Source organism: Pseudonaja textilis, chromosome 4, assembly GCF_049901715.1.
Source record: "Pseudonaja textilis isolate UNSWEBS1 chromosome 4, rPseTex1.2, whole genome shotgun sequence".
In the NCBI taxonomy this organism is placed as follows: domain Eukaryota; kingdom Metazoa; phylum Chordata; class Lepidosauria; order Squamata; family Elapidae; genus Pseudonaja; species Pseudonaja textilis.
This window is the reverse complement of record NC_141993.1, coordinates 31,661,919-31,679,190: the sequence shown is the minus strand read 5'-3', so window position 1 is coordinate 31,679,190 and position 17,272 is coordinate 31,661,919. Positions and strand designations below refer to the sequence as shown.

The window sequence follows — 17,272 nt, the reverse complement described above, 5'->3', positions numbered from 1 at the left end:
CATACAATAAAATTGAAAAGTTTGCACACAATTTTGTTTTCAGAGCCCACTTTTACCAGGAGAAAGATCTTTAAAATCAATTGGAGAAGATGCTTACGAAGTTAAGATAACTGGGTGAATGAATAGCACTTTCAACTGATTTGTTTTCTTAAAAATCCCCCTTTATAATTGTTTAAGCACCCTCTCTATATATTTTTTTTCTGTTGCAAATCTACAAATTTCAAAGTGGAGAACAAGATTTGAAGCCAGGATTTAAATCCATTTTTTCTGTGAGATTTACATCAATTCATCTTGCTTGACATTTTCCTCAACAATTGACATATTCCTTGCATAAATAAATATATTTCCATTTGTATTCTACAGAGAGCATAAACCAAAAAGAGAAGTAGAATTTTCAGAAAAAAAGATAACTTCATTATATTTCTAGTCATTGGCAATGCACAGAATTATTTCCCTGTCCCTTTGTCTGTTTTTTGCTTTGTGGTGTTCCTTAGTTCAAGCTTCATTCGAGCAAAATTTGCTTTCCCCAATATTTTATATAATAACTGTAGTTATCTTTTTCTAATCTGGCATGCATCATATATTTTGGTGGCTGCTACTTAGGAAACCATATCTACCTATCTGTTCAGTGGTGTATTTCAAAACATTTTGCCACCGGTTCGATTAGCGTGGCTTGGTGGGCATGCGCACCAAATGCACACTTTGTGCAGGCGCAGAGGCTTTCCGACTCACCTCCTGCAATCCTGCACTATCCCTGTTGCTTCAGCAGCTGCCGCATGGTAATCTGCTGTGCCGCGCAAAGCAGCTGCGCTTCAAAAACAGGAATAAAAGTTAATATGGGAGCCGAAGCGGGCGGGTGGGCCCAGCAGAGTGTTGGAGAGAACCGGTTCGGTCTTTGCTGCTCATCAGCGCTACCTGCTCAGCAGAACTGGGCCAAACAGGTAGAATACCACCACTATATCTGTTGCTCTTTAGGTATTTACTCCTGCCTAAATATAGAAAATGTGTTCCTTTTTTTCTAAACGATATGCCTAGACATTTGCTGACTTTGAAAATATTATAAGGAGATATTTCATCTCCCCAGGCTTAAATAATAGTTATATGGAAAGGAGACATGTGTGACCTATTTACCAGAGATTGGAAACTGAAGTGCTTTATTCCAAATTTCTTTTCTTTCTTTTCTTTTCTTTTTTATATTTATTTTCTCTGCAACCCCCCACCCCCCACCCCTTGTCATTTGCATTTGGATTTTTGGCCTGTCTGAAGTTTCTTTTACATAATGGACTTTCTTTGTTGTGCTTTGTTTAAGCAACTTGGTTATAGTGAAACTCTGCTGTTTTAAAATGAATGCTACTCTGTGACTCTTTCAACAGAGTGGAGGCCTCAATATCTTGTGAAGTATGTGAAGCCTCAGGGGAAATGAAGGAACCACTGAAACAATGTATAGCTTGGCTTCAAGCTTATTTCACTGAGCCCCAGTTAATGATGGAACTTCCAGTGCCTCCTTTTCACCATCATCTCCTAGAACAAGGTCTGTATGTCTTGTAGTATAATATTTGGAACTTTTTATATGATGTACACTTCTGTTGTTTTTTTTTATAAGGTTTGTACTTGGCTTTTGAGTAACACATTAGTGATTAAAATCTGCAAAAAGTTTTGATTTTATTTTATTGATATCAAAATCAAATACAGTGGAAGTCCGTACAGGTCTGCTAACCCTGCTTGCTCAAACTTCTAAAACACAAGAGTGTTTCTCAATCACAGCAGCTTTAAAAACATGCTGCTTTCAACTCCCAGTGTTCCCCAGGCCACACAACGTAAAATGGTTGAGTTTGAGAAATACTGTGCTAAAATAATGCTTCAGTGGGATTCAGTTACATGACACAGTCATCAGATCTTCATTTAATGACAATAGAGCTAAAGAAGCTTCTTGGATGAGAAGTGAAACGTCTTCAAAGAAAAACAAGAAAGTTCAGTTGCCTCTTGAAAAAAAAAAAGCATCTTTGGGACTTTACTGACAATAGTTTATTTATCATCTGGAAGAAACTGCATGCAATAAAATAGAGTTTAAAGTTCCATATTTCTAAAATATGCTATTTATTTCTATTGTTAAACACAAGAGAAGTAGGGATTTTGCTTTTTCTGACAGATGGTATCAGGGACAGTACCTCCAGTGACTAGCAGCAAGTTCCTTAAGCTTCTTGAAATTACAGGGGCGGGGCAGGGGGGTTTAAGAAAAAAATATTTTAACCAGATTAATATTTATTGATATGAATGGCTTAAACTAAAAATAGGTTCAATTGAATTTTAGCTTAAATTTTGCACAACTGTGTTTTGTTTCCTCATTTCGAAGTCTGGAATAACGTTTGAGAACACCATTTCATTTGTCTTGCACCTTTGCACACATAAAAAAATTCATATACTGAATTATATAATTATTATTGTTGGCTGAATTATTAGAATGTAGATCACTGACATATTTATCAGAAATACTGTGGGAATTTTCACTAGAGATAGCCAGAGTTCTTCATTTCTTACATTGCTTTTCTGCTGGTTGGCTGTCCCTTCATGCAGCTCTTAAACTTTCTAGTTTTGCAGTGATGATTTCAATAACTAATGTGAGAATGGCTATGTGATTTGTTTTTGTTGCAGTTTTTTTCATCTCATTATGGGAAGTGATTTTTATTCTTCAAAATGAGCGATGTTAATATACTGTACTGGTTTTTGTTTTGTGTATGTGTTAGCAACTATCGTTGCATTTAGATCCTTTTTTTGCATTCTATTACTCCAAAATACATATTTAATTTGCACTTATATTCAGATGTGGATTTATTCTTCAGCTGCTTTGAATAATAAATGTTGATATATGAAGAACTGCATCCCCGTCTATTTTGACTTTGGTATTTTTCTGTAAAATTGACAAAGCTTTCCTTGGCTACAGCTATATCAAAATATAAATGAAGCAAAATTGATGAATCTATTGTCAATTTGTTGTTGCTATTTTCTTGATAAAACCCCTTTATAGTTGCAGTCATAACCATATATACGATGGAGCAAATTGACTAAAATTAATGGGATTGCTTTACCTTTATTTACTAAATTGTTGCTATATGCAGTTGTTAAAAACCAGGCAAGAAATACCTCAAATTACAATCTCCTTGACATTTGATCCTCACTGAGCTTTTCATATATAAATATTTAAGAATAAAAAACAACGTAGAGCTAGGGATTATGGAAAGGGATCTTATGTATTGTAGTGACATTTTAGCAAATAGTAGAAAATTTACAGGAGAGAAAAATAGGTTATTCCATGGCTAGGCAGACATTTTAGTTATTTTTGCATGGAGATAGAGTGATGAAACTTAAAAAAGCAAGTGTAGTACGGTGATTAAAATGTTGAAGTGGCACCAAAGAAATCCACACTGAAGTCCATTTTCTGTCACTGGATGATTTGGGGCTATTCACTTTCTTAGCACAACCCCCTGAAAAATGCTATAGGAAGATGGGAGAACGTGGACATGTTCTATGCACATGGCCTTGACCAAGGAATAAATCTGAGAGCCCCGGTGGCACAGTGGTTAGAGTGCAGTACTACAAACTACTTCTCCTGACAGCCAGCTGCCTGCAATTTGGCAGATCGAATCCACCAGGCTCAAAATTCCACTGACAGTCGACTCAGAATTCCATTCTTCTGAGATGATTAGAATGAGGACCTAGGTTGTTGGGGGCAATATGATGACTCTGTAAACTGCTTAGAGAGGGTGGTAAAGCGCTATAACGTGGTATATAAGTCTAAGTGCTATTGCTATAAATATAAATCCCTCTGCAGGGCAAAGTATTTATTATGTAGCTTCTAATTCCAGATAGATGTAAATTTATTTTCCTATTGAAATGTTACATCATCTGATTGTTTATTATCAGATTCTTCTTGAATGACACCCCCCCCCCCTTTCTATATATATATATATATATATATATATATATATATCCATTATGATTAGTAATCCTTAGAGTGGGATAGGATCTGTAACTCATGTTTGAATTCAGAATGCTTGACCAGCCTTTTTCTTTGGGAACCATTTTCCCACAGAACTGTTTGAAACCTTGGACAGTTTGTCCAGGAGATTTCAATGCTGCTTCTGGAGATCCTATTAATTCTATCTATTTAGTCTGGCTTTATACATTGATTTGACATTTGATCACAATGATGGATGATATGTTCCAAGAGAGATATGAAGGAGCACAACCCTATTGAAACTCCTAACCATTTCAGAATAGGAATAGACAATGTAAGGTTCTGGCTGACCCCTTTTGCACATCTCAGTACCTTTCTGATTGTGCTTACTAAAATAACATAATGTGATCAACTTAAGAAGTTAATATGCACAATCTGTAGCATGTCCTGGAATAACCTATATTTGTTTGTCCTTTCCCTCCCTTTTCATCCTATTCCACCCAAAACAGAAAATCCTGAAGCTATCTTCATGCATGACCCTGATTATTTTGTAATCTTGAACTTTGACACTTCCCCCCCCCCCCCAAAGATATCCATTTCCCAATTACCTAAAGATTATACATTCTATAATAGGGTAAAAATAAATGAAGTTACATCTGCCTGAGATTAAATGGTTACTTTCACTAAAAAAACCATCTAGAGATATAATGCAGAATGTTTGAATCACTGACTCCTTACTTTTTTCTACCTGATATTTCAGCGTTCGGGTAAACCTCTTGCATTAAATGTATTTTTATTTGAAAGACATTAATTTCAAGGAAAGGACAAATTGCAACACTTAGTGGCCTTTCAGAGGTCAAGTGGAGTTCCAAGAGGTATTTTTTCTATCCATTTCTCTCTGATGTTAAAATTTAAACTGAAAGCTGGCATACATATTTTATAGCTGGGGAAAGGACTGTTAAATAAGAGTGCTAATCATTATTTTTGTTGGTAATCGTAAATAGTTGCAAAGTATGGCATTTTAAAAATGTTATACAGTTCCATATTATCTCACATCCACAGCGTAGCAGTTACAGATCTGGCATCAAAACATCCAAAAATATAAAGACAAATATCAGTCATTGCAAAATTACAATATAGTCTTTGCAGAATCTGTTCAGTTTTGGGTTCTGATCAGTGAAGAGATAATTACTGTGAAGTATTTCATGACCAATCAATGTGATCTGTCTAGCATTCTCATGATACAGAGAATCACACACAATATTCAGTGCAAGATCACAAAGATTTTCTTCTTGGAAGATATTAATGAATTTAAGAACACTATGACTGAACTACAGCATATCAAACAGTAAATGTTTTTTAACTGTTATAGAACTATCATGTCAAGGCCAACATTTCTTTAACCCTCACAAGGACAAAGAGGACATATAGCTCTGATTCACTATGCTTCATCAATTAAGGAAACATTGGATTCTGTAAAATCCCATTGGGATGGTCATTGGGTTGTCAGGTTACAATAACTTAGAACACAATATAATTTTTCGCATGAAATCTGAAAATTGTCTTGGAGTAAAAATTAACTTGTGTCATTAGTTGCCCTAGTATATCCAAACAAAATCATTAACAGACATCAATTTGATTCTATTTATACCCATTACTTTAAATCTTGGCTGCATTATGGAATGTTAGAAAAAAGATCCCTTAAACATTCAGTCTAAAGATTTTCTTATGGTCTCAAATCTTGACAGGCACAGGCCAGGAATTATAAAATAGGCCTTATCAATCCGTTGAAGGAAGTAGTTTGCAACATGTGGATTCTATTCTAAATTCAAAAAATTGCTGGACATACTGACTTTTTTAGAAGATGAGCAAACTGATGGCAATTTGAAGCCAAGGAACCAAGTACCAGTGTTAATTAAGAAATAATAGATTATGGTTCTGTAATTCATAATCCTAATGTGAAGGATTCTGGCCTACAACTGAAAACAAGGCTCCCTAGCATTCTGGAGGACAGGACATAATTTGGAGAAACTAAGACAAAAGAATAACTGCTTGCAGAAGGCAACTTGACTGTGAAGTCTGACTCATTAAAATATCTGTTAAGTTTTAGGTGAATCTGAGTGGGAATAAAGAAACTTTGGATACCAAAGGCCACTTGAGATCCTCTAAGGAAGCAGTTTGTGTCATAGCCAGTCTTGAAACCACATGTTGTACGTATCTGAACTCCTTAAGTATGGATGTTAACTGCAACCAACTGTCCCTTGGGACTTTTCTTTTGTATTTGGAGAGTTGAGGCTGAGTTGTGACTCTCAGTCTGTTTTCAGACAGTGATTTACTTCTTGACCCCTTAACAAGCATGAAAGACAATCTCCAAATATCTAAGGTCATATAATTTGCTCAATAAAGTTTTCATTAATTTTCATTACTCTGCACTTCTAAATGATCTCTTTACAAAGATAGTAAGAATAGGAACAGTGATTCATTATGTTGTCTTAGACCAACAAGAGAGGTGTTGTCCATAGTTCTTTGAATAATCATTACTGGTAAAATAGAAAAACAGCAGCACTAAGCACAGCCCTGCTCACTGGAGCAGCAATTATTGGTTGCTCTCATACCTAACATAAATGTAGGTATTTTCATACATTGAAATATATTTTGCATAATAACAAAAAAAGAAAGAAATATCAGAACTATCTCATTCTTAATTCTAAAAATAAATAATAGGTGAAGTAGGCATTTTTTTCCCTGAATAAAAAGACCTTGACTGACATTGGATGAAAAGAATACATAATGAAAGAAAGGATTCTTTTGCAAAACAGAAGATATTTTATTAGAGAAGAAAATGCAAATTTTAATTGAGAAAAAGATGAGTGAGTAAGCTGAATTCAACAATGAGGGACTGATTCCAGTGTCAGGATTGTCAACCAGGATTGTACCAGACGCCATCTTCCTTAGTAAAATGAGACTAGTTCTTGTTCAAACAAGCTAGTTTGTTAAAGAAATGAAAAGAAAATTGGGCACCAAAAAGACCTTTTTTTTTTCTTCCTGTGACTAATAGCAGCCCTCAAGCAAGTTGGTTACTCCAGTAGAGAGCGGTCACCTCAGAATTAGACCTTTTGTAAATCTACGTTTTTCTTTGCTGAGTTGTTCAGCAGGTCACAGTGCAAAAGGTGCCCAGACCTCTAATTTAGAGAAAAGGCTTCCTAGCTGTGCTTTAATTTAAGTTCCTGAGGTTATGTTATCCACCAGACATGTCGTCCACATTGACAAGACTATTAACAGATCTTTGTCATTGCATTTCTTTCTTATCTTTATGTCTATTCCAGTAGCAATTATTTAGTATGAAATTCAAATGTAAATAATTCTTCTCATGCTGCTGACAAAGTATGCATATGCAGAACCAGAGAGCACACTGGGTTTGAGACTGATATTCTCTGTTGACTTTTTTTTAAAAGCCTTCCTCCAAAATTCAGAGCCAAACTTTGAATTTAAGACTTGTGTGGAGATATAACCTACCCTCTGAATTGAGGGGTTTCAGAGATGTGAATGTCACGAGCATTTTTTATATATTTTTTATTTTTGGCCAATTGCTTTCTTTCACATTCATCCTCAGTGGAACAATGGAGAAGAACTTTGCCTGTTCAGATATCATTAAAGAAGGAACCTCAGCAGTCTCATGAGTCATCTGCAGAGCTGCAACACAGTTCCATGCCCCTGTATGACTCAGGAGTAGCCAGTGGTGCTTTTTCATGCAGCAAGATTGTTATGTTTGTGTGTGAATTCATGAAGATCCTTGAATTCTTTTTATTTTTATTGCCTTGTTCAGCATTTTTCCACTTTGAGAAAATCACCATCACACCCAGAAGCAACAGATACAGTATTATAAACCACTTAGGATCATATCCTGGGAAAGGAGATACAGCTGCAGTGCATAAAGTGAATTTACCCATGTAGTATGGCTGTATTAATGTTATCCTTCTGATTTTTCCTTCTTCTATTGGTATCTTATGATTTATCACTTCGTTGTTTGTATCTTATGATGCAAAGACTGAGAGCTTATACACCAGAGATAAATATCTTCTGTGTCCAATCACACTTGCCCAATAAAGAATATTCTATTCTATTCTATTGTAGACAAGTAAGCACTTTTCTACAGAAGACGTTCACAGGAAACAAGTAAAATAATAATTCCCATTCCTTCCCCGTCCCAGCCCAAAAATAATAATTAATAAATCACATGTGGCTGTTCCAATAGTTGTAGCTTATTGACGGATAATGTTCTTCTAAGTGCTTAGTCTAAATTTGTCTTGTCATGATTCTCACCACATTTTGGAAATACAATATAGTATGGTATAGGGATCATATCCAAGTTAAATAGAAGAGTTAGTTAAGATGGCTAAAGACAATTCAAAATGACAGCTGAGCTCAATGTGATTGAACAGAGTAAAAAAGGACAAGCTGTCTCTTTACCTGCGGCATCATTTCTGTTGAAATTTGGCTATCAGTAAGCTAGTGGTAGGATTTTTCTTCAACCCAATCCCTTTTTAGCTCTGCAGTTATCTGTTGAGCCATTTATTTGAGAATAGTCTTTAATGAAATCCTGGCATATGAATAATAAGATGAATACTTCCCCTAGGATTTTTTTTGCCAGTGAACCCTGGAAAATAGTCAGAATGCATTTCCAGCTAAAATCACTTGATATACAGCAAAGTAGTGACATGGAAACAAGGAGACTGTGAGATCAGGGAAGAAAATAAAATTGCATTGTCCCAACTAAAGAGACTGTGCTGGAATCTGTTTAAAATATTTTTTTAAATCTATCCTTTAATATTGGGGGGGACTTAATACAATCTTGATCTTAGTAGTATCTTCCATCTTACAGTGACTATGATGGAGAAGTCTACAGAACTGGCTAGTTTGCTGCAAAATATAGAACAATATTTCCCCTGTGGTTTTGTTTTTGTTTTGTGTTGTTTCATTCTGTTTAGAAGAACATTTGCCCATAAAAATAGAAGGGCAGAGATCAAATGTTCCCTAGATTTTTGCTTTATTCTTACTGCTGAAAAAATGTGACATGTAAATGTTCTAAGAGTAGTAGAGCTATAGTTTGGGGGGGGGGGGTGTTTCCTAAACATAATATTACAATTCAATGGAAAATATCATTATTAACAGAACAACAGTAGATACACTACTGATATTTGAACACAAACTAAGTAAACTATTTAGATCAGGGGTGTCGAACTCGCAACAACACGCTGTTATAACGTGACATATCACAACTTTTCCCCCCTTCATTAAACCGGAGGTGGGCGTGGCCAGTACATGACGCATCCAGCCCACAGGCCGCGAGTTTGACACATCTGATTTAGATTATTAGAGTTGTTACAGATCATATATTTTCTTTTTATTTAAACTGTAGCTTAAGAATGTTGAACTTCATGAGATACTAGTACTGAATGAAGCTAGAAGGCTTTAAACCTTCAGATGCCATTTTGACTTGCTATCAACTCTTGCACTCAAATTAAGTGGGAAAGAAATAGCTGATAGGGAAAACTGTGATTCTTTAGAGCTTAGAGTCCGCTGAACTACTTTTCAGGGGCAGTAGAAATCTAGGTTTATTGCTTTCCAAAGCTACCTGTGATAAAAGTGAGGGAGGGGGAGAGAGAGAACTGATCAAAAGAGCAGAAAGAAATAGAAGACACCCATGAATTTAAAGACATGGTCTAGACTGTCAGATGTCTTGAATCAATACATAGAGGTCACTGCATGGCAAGCATGAACAGTTTACATAGCAGGAAGTTGATAACTACTGTTCATCTCAGTGATTTGTAACATGAAGAGAGAAAGAGACCCTTGAAATTGAAAGAAACAGGAGGAAACAGAAGCAAACAGAAGCAAAAGCTGACCCATGATTTAATTGCAGTGCCTTCTGTTTTTTGACATTGAGCATGAAAAAAATGAAATACAAATATATCTTGAAAGATTGGTTTCTGGACCATAGTAGGTTTAGTGTTCTCAGTCAAGAGGACACAAAGCTGGTTGGAGTTGAGCAGCACCAAACTGAATAAAACAAAATAATTAAATCAAATAATTCTAATCAATGCTATTGGAAAGTAAAAGTTTTTCCTTTTTTATAACCTGTTCATTTCACCATTTTATCCTGCTGAAAATGGAAGAACAAAAATCTATAGTACGCTAGGCATTTCTAAAATTAAAAGGCAAATTTGGAGAGAAGGTTGAAATGCAGTCTGTATTTGGAATTACTGACTCTAGACTATATTCACCTTTTTTCAGATGTGATACTAGTACTGTACGTCTTTGTGTTGGTTACTCCCTAACTTTATCAGAACGTAAACAAATAAACTGTAGTTTTATAAATATCTTATTATTTTAAGCAGAGTGTTTCATTTATAAAATGAATAAGTTTATTTATAGTCATTTAAGCTAGTCAGCTTCTGCTATTCCAATCAGTATCTCTTCTGCCATACAGAATATGCCATATGCAATCCCAAATATTTATTTATTAAACCAATTTGGGCTTCTTTTGTACAAAATTGCAAAATGTATCCTTTAAAAAAAAAAAAAAAAGAGCAGTTCCACTGCATTCCAAGTCTATCACTGAATACTCTCGTGTTTATACAAATTATTGAAATAAATTCATTTTGTTAAATTGTAGCTAAGGTGTATCAGTGATAAACTCCATTAAAATTAAGAGGGTTCAACTTATTCTAAAATCTGCTGCATGGTTTGGAGAAAAGCTATTTACAAGTAGTTTTCAACCCACTTCCATCGCTAAGCGATGCATCCATTAAGCGAGTTACGTCCAATTCTATTATGTTTACTGTCGCATTTATTAAGTAAATCTGGGTTTGCCCATTGACTTTGCTTTTTGGTGCAAAGGTTGCAAATGTAACAGAACAGAGTAACAGAATAACAAAGTTGAAAGATCTTCTATGCTCAAGCAGGAAACATTGTACCGTGTCAGACAAATAGTTGTCCAATATCTTTTTAAAAGTTTCCAGTGATGGAGCACCCACAACTTCTGATGAAGGCTTGGGCTTATGTGGCACAAGCATACATGCAGGACTCTATTACTTAGAGCCAACCTGAATAGAAGTAATTCCAGCAGCCTTCTTGTGAAGGTGATTTCCTGATCTGTTCAGCCATACCAGATCAGTTGGCTAGTAGAGTCAACACCCTGACATATTTTTCCCCTTGCAATTAGCCTCCTTCCTGGGCCAAGGTATATGAGTTTAGATTCTAGGCTTCTACTCGCAACATTCACACTATCTACATGGTTGTTCTTATATGTGGTAATCACCTGGCCACCCTCTGCTTCCAAAGCACCCCAATTCTCCCCTAGTTTGTATGAATACACACCAGGACCAGAGTCTACGAATTGACAGAAATCCTTCCCAGGTAAGACTTTTCCCCTCCTCAGTCTAAAGTTCTTTCCAGATAGAAAAATTGCATATGGCTGGACCTTGCACTTACAACCATCACTGTCTCCACGTGATGCACCATCTGACCATTAAGCAAAAAGCATGTATTTATGACAATTGTAGCACATGATGTGAGCCTTGGGGAACGGGAGGGTGGGCTATGATGGGTGGAGGGGTTGAGTGGATTGTGTTTTGTTTTGTTTTTGAAACTAGGATGTGAATAGTACATGGGATATAGATGGGGTGAGCGTGTGCTGTCTTTGTTTTTTTTTCAACACTGTCATAGCTCAAAAGATTCTTAAACCAATAGTTATAAGTCAAGGACTGCCTATAATCAAATTTCTAAGGTTGTTTAGTGGCATATGCTTACAAGAGTATCCAATATACATGACACAGATATAGTATTATTTGAAAAATATTTTGATGAAGCTTTTGATCATTAGAGTGATCAAATTAATATAAATAGGCAACCTCGTGTAAAACATGAATTGGCGCACAAGGGAATAAAAGAGCTATTTGCCCCGACTGAGTCTGCCAATTTGAGGATTCTGGCTCATATCCATTTTTCTTCTATTTTGAAAAATTCAAATTTTAAGAAAAGTCACTTTAAATTTCATATATAAATAAATAATAAACAAATTTAATATCTAAAATTAAAGAACAAGGCAATCTAAATAATTTGCTATCCTGTTATCCCCTTATAAAAATTGTACACCATCATAAACAACAGGTGAGAAAATGAAACAGCATGTTTTCTATATAGCGTAGGTTTAATGATAAGTTTAAGGATGAAATTAATTTTATCTTACTACCAAAGATAATTTCCTTTTATTTCTTACTTACTTTTTTTTTTCTCTCTCTTGTCATATTTAGTTTATTAGTCATATAATATAAAGGGTTTTTTAATATGATATATCCTGCCTCTGGGATTGTACTTAATCCATCTTTCTCATGCCCAAGGTTAAGAGTTGAGGATTATATCCAAATCAATTGTTGATGCAGATTTTCAAGACTTGGAAAAGGGAATGGCACTGTTTCTCCTACGTTTATCCTTTTTGTGATGACTTGCCTCATCCAGAAATTTGTTACTGCTTTGTTTACAAATGATTTTCTATGGTCACTAATTGTATGTGAGATATGATGTGAATTAAAGTTTGCTAGATCATTATATACACCTTAGGTATACTCCCTAGAGAACAGATATCTGCCTCTACAGCTATTTCCCATGACATATATATCTTGGTAGCTGGCAAGCAAAAATCAGTAAAAGATTTAAGTATTGTTTTTGTTTGTTTGTTTTTGATCCTATGGGATAAATTAGTGGCAATTACTTCTTGATAGTTAAAAAGACAGGCTGTACTATCTAATCATAGAATCTTTAGTTTTCTAGTCATTCAGGCTTCCTAGTTTGCCTTATAATAAGTAAGATTTTGTGACTGCCCATGTCTAGTGTAGGAGCCATTTACTGAATAGGCAATAGTAGCCATTGTTTATACCTATAGCTATCTCTGAAAATGTCAAACGTGCCCATTAAGTCCAAAGAGCCCTACCACTACACTGCAGAATGTGCTTCTGAAATCGCTTTCTGAGTAGTGATTGCTGTAGGCTAAACTGATGTTTTGCATTTAGGAACTTACGTAAAAGTTGCTCATTTTTTCTGTGTTCTGAAAAAACATTTTCCTTATAATTTTCTTTTCTGGCTGTCACTATCTGTCTCCATCAGTGGGCATGGGAGACTTACATAAGCTGTGAAGTGAAGAGGGCCTTCAGCATAGTATCTCTTGGCTTTGTGAATTTTGGGCTTGATTTTGTATTCCTGGTTTGTCATTTCTATGCAATTGCTACTCCGCAATAATTTGCTCAGAGAAGCTAAATGGTGAAGAATCTCTCTCTTTCTTTCTCTTTCTCTCTCTCTCTCTCTCTCTCTCTGTGTGTGTGTGAATGTGTGTGTGTGTATGTATATACATACACAATACACACACACACATATATACTCTTTTTTTACAACTTGATTGTTTTAATATCAATGTCTAAACTGTCTGTTTCTAAAGGGGGGTATTGCTCTACAATATAAAGATAGATTTCAGATTTAATATAAAAAATTGAACATGAATTTCCAATAGTCCATTAAATTGGAGAGTCCATAATCATGTCAAGCTGTGGCACCAGTGGGATGATGTTATCATGCAAAGGATGAAAACCGTATCATTTGCATAAGGATACCAATTTAAATAAGGCTCATCCCTACAGGGTTGAGGATAGGAATGGCTACCCAAACTCCTCTGCAGGATGTTTGGTTACAAGAATATTGTTGCTTGGTTGATTTGTTTGGTCAAAAGCTCAGCCATGGAAAGAAGATATGAAAGAAAGCCACAAGAGGAAGAGAACGAGCTCCTTTTTCTTGATATCTACTCTCAACTTTACTTGTGCTCCCACCTTTTTCTATATATAGCTATAGATCATAACGATGAGCTAAAGGTCATAAATGAGCTTCTGTTTCTAAGAATTCGATCATTGATTACCAACAGTTCCTGCATCAAGGGTGTTTAAGGTATGTTATTTAGCATATCAAGTTATTAGGGAAAAATAGTAACTTACAGAAAAAGAATGGGGTAAGGCAGCTCATTTGCAAGTTGGTCTACATTATTTAATGTTACCCTGAAACCTTTTGTCTATCCTTTCTAAGATCAGAGCCACAGAGAAGCTGTTATCATGCGACTCTAACACCAGCAAGGCTGAAGGTTCTTTGCTAATGTAGCACCTTCCTTTTACCTTATATATCCTTGGGCTTCCAATCAAGTTATAAGCTGGCTGAAGTTTCAGGGTTCTGACTTTCCAAAGGACCTCACTTACCGTTGAAGAAGACCAGATTTAGCAGCTCAAAGGAGCTGGGTTGCATGAAATTAGCCATGGATTAGTAATTGTTGATTTGTATAATGAAATCACTGTGACATAAATCACAGTGGAATTTGGCCTGTTGGATGCGACTTCATTGCATTGACATTTCTATGTATTTTGCTTTTAAAAAATCATATTTTCATTTTGATCTTTCTGTTTTCTTCCAATTTAAAATCAACACAAACAACATTACTGATCCCCACAATCATACATATATAATGTAATGTATTGCTTTCATCCATTTTTTGCAGATACTTTAAAAAATGAATTAAGATAAATTCTTGATCCTAAGTTACTCTGCACCCCAGCATGCCCTTTTCCAACACTCATCTAGATCATTTGCCAAATATGAGTAATGGCCAGTATATTTTATTAAAAAAATAAAGACTCTAAGCTACAAAAGCATACTTTTCCCTGAAAATTTTCATCTCATCCTTTTTTCTGGATAAAATATGCAAGAACTAACATAAATGTCATACTGACTTTTTTTCCCCATGAATTGGGTCTTTGATGTTCAAGAGAAGCCTGTTGTTAAAGAACATCCCTAGAAGGCTGTAGAGACTGTTTCTCTTTATGACAAATGTAAAATAGTTAGTTGAATATGTTGGTGTCATTAGTTTGTGAATCGCATCCTTAAAAATAACTGTGGAGAAGCCAGATCGGTTTAAAAGAAGATAACGAAATGGTTTAAGCTACTTAAGTTGAATGCCAATTATATTTTAATATTCAACGGAGCATATTTTACTAAGAAAAAAGGCAGCGTTGGCGCATGCATAACTCATTGGCAGCGTCGGCCAGCTGTGCCACTCTTCTCTTCGAATCACTTTGTGCATTTTAGTAGCATGGTAATTTAGTAGAGAACTACCTGAGTGATGGCATTTTCAATGAGCAGGTAATCTACAGAGAATTTTTATATGGTTATGAGTTCTGCACTTCAGCCTGGCAACACAAAAATATATCAAGACCAATTACGGTATCAACTTTCAGCGTGATACCCTTGCCACGCAAGTGCATGTATTTCTGCCCCAGGCATTTCAAATTGCATCTAATTTGAAATCTTTGGGGTTTTAATTAAATTTTAGAATATATGGAATTCTTCATTAGTACCTGCTCTGAATAGCAGATTATTCTTCTCAGTCTCTCGTTAAAGAAGTAGGCTGTGGTAAATAGGATGTTCAAGAACTGATCATTTGTGGTGCCTGAATATTGGGAACAGAAATAGTGAGATGCAAAATAATATCAAAAAGATTATTAGTCCAGTGAGGGAATCTTGATTTGTATTTTAATGGAATTTTACATTTCTCTTAATGATTTGCAAATTATCCCCTGATTATAAGATACATTAAGGTTTTCATTTTAATGGTGAAACAACCATTAGCAAAAAAAAAAATGTAAGAACTGTCTTTCAGAGTGTTTCCCTCCAGCAGATAAATATTGAAACCATTAACACCTTTTGATGTAATACAGCAGTTTAAACCTTTACAGGAATGGTTGTAGCCTTTTATATGCATGGCCACTTCGTTTCAAGTCCACAATTGTCTTTACATGGGTGAACAATAAATGAAACTGAACCTATCATTACTTTCAAATAACTAAGGAAGATAAACATCTCTTTAAATCATTAATATTACATATGCTTCAATAAACACTTTAGACATAGTACTCACATACATTCTAATGAGGGTTTAATTTTTAATAGGGTACAATTTATAGTCCATGAAAGATCTATGATTATTTATTGAAGAAAAGTTAAGTCAGATAAAGATACCATTTTGTCCTGAGGTCGCAGAAATAATTTGAGAGGTACAGTAAAACCTGCAGTTTTCCTATGATTTCTCAAACAATTGAAAAACCCTCGTTTCAGAAATATTTCAAAATCAGAATATTTTGAAATATTATTCCTGGTTAAAGTGTTACATAGTTTCATTTAAAACTCATTGGCAATCCAGTTGTGGACAGAATGTATGAATGTTCTGTCTTACTACATTTCAACTAAATCCCAAGGGAAGAAATTATAAGGGAATTCCTTCCATTGCTGTTTTCTTTTTGTTTTCTTTTTTTCCAATGACACTGCAACTATTCCTATTAAAGACCAAAAAGAATGGCTCTTTTTCTCACAGGAACCCAGAGAAATACCCACCCACTTTCTCTTCCAACAAATGTAGTGGAAATTTACAAGCTTTTTGCAACTATCGCTGACATTACCTAATGCTGCTTTTTTTCTTCCTGTATTGTATTTTTGCTTACCTTTTAAAGAACCAAAGAATTGTACTGATTGGCAAAGTAGTTCTACTAAACTTTAGGAGCTCAGTATTAAGTAATAATGCTGTACTTTATAAAGTATTTCACAAGTAGAAAAAAACATCCACAGCTTTTCAAAATTAGCCTATTTGGGACTTCTATAATGATCATATAGCCAAGGTTCCCCTTTTTTCCAAAGCTTACCAACAGTTCCAGCATCAAAGCCATTTAAAAGAATGCTATTTAGCATATCCAGTTATTTTGGTTAAATAATAGAAGGCAGCTCATTTGCATATTGGCCTACATTCTATTACCGTTGCCTTGAAACCGTCTCCTGATTGTGTTTCTGTTTGTTTTTATTTTTACAATTCATTCAGTCGGAAGGAAAAGAAAACTATCTCCGGAAGAAGAGAGTTTAGGTGAAGCTCCCAAGTGAAGTTCCCAAGTGTGAGGTGCATTCACTTATTAGATGTTCAAGGTTTCTATGGGTCATTTCTTCAGTAGTTTGTGGTCCAGCTTTAAACATCTACAGTATGTACATATTGATTTTAATATAAAAGAAATAAAGTTAGACAGGCAATCTGGTTTTTTTAAAACCGCAATATCTTTACTAAGAAAGTAATGTTTTTGGACTGTACTAGTCTGCAACTTTTCCTGATCCTCCAAACTCTTCCTTCCAACTCTGCTGCTGAATTATAAATTCTAAAATGTGGGATTATCGAAATGCTGGCATTCA

The 17,272-nt window shown here is 35.1% G+C and overlaps 1 protein-coding gene across 7 annotated transcripts in view; it reads left to right on the top strand.

Annotated features, from left to right (window-relative positions):
* MGMT (O-6-methylguanine-DNA methyltransferase) overlaps positions 1-17,272 on the top strand; it is a 219,981-nt gene that overhangs the window by 151,274 nt on the left and 51,435 nt on the right. For all 7 annotated transcript variants that reach the window (XM_087932525.1, XM_087932528.1, XM_087932527.1 and 4 more), the window contains one exon: positions 1,374-1,531. In XM_087932525.1, the coding sequence (XP_087788651.1) occupies positions 1,374-1,531 (158 nt within the window). The remainder of the gene's footprint in view (positions 1-1,373; positions 1,532-17,272) is intronic.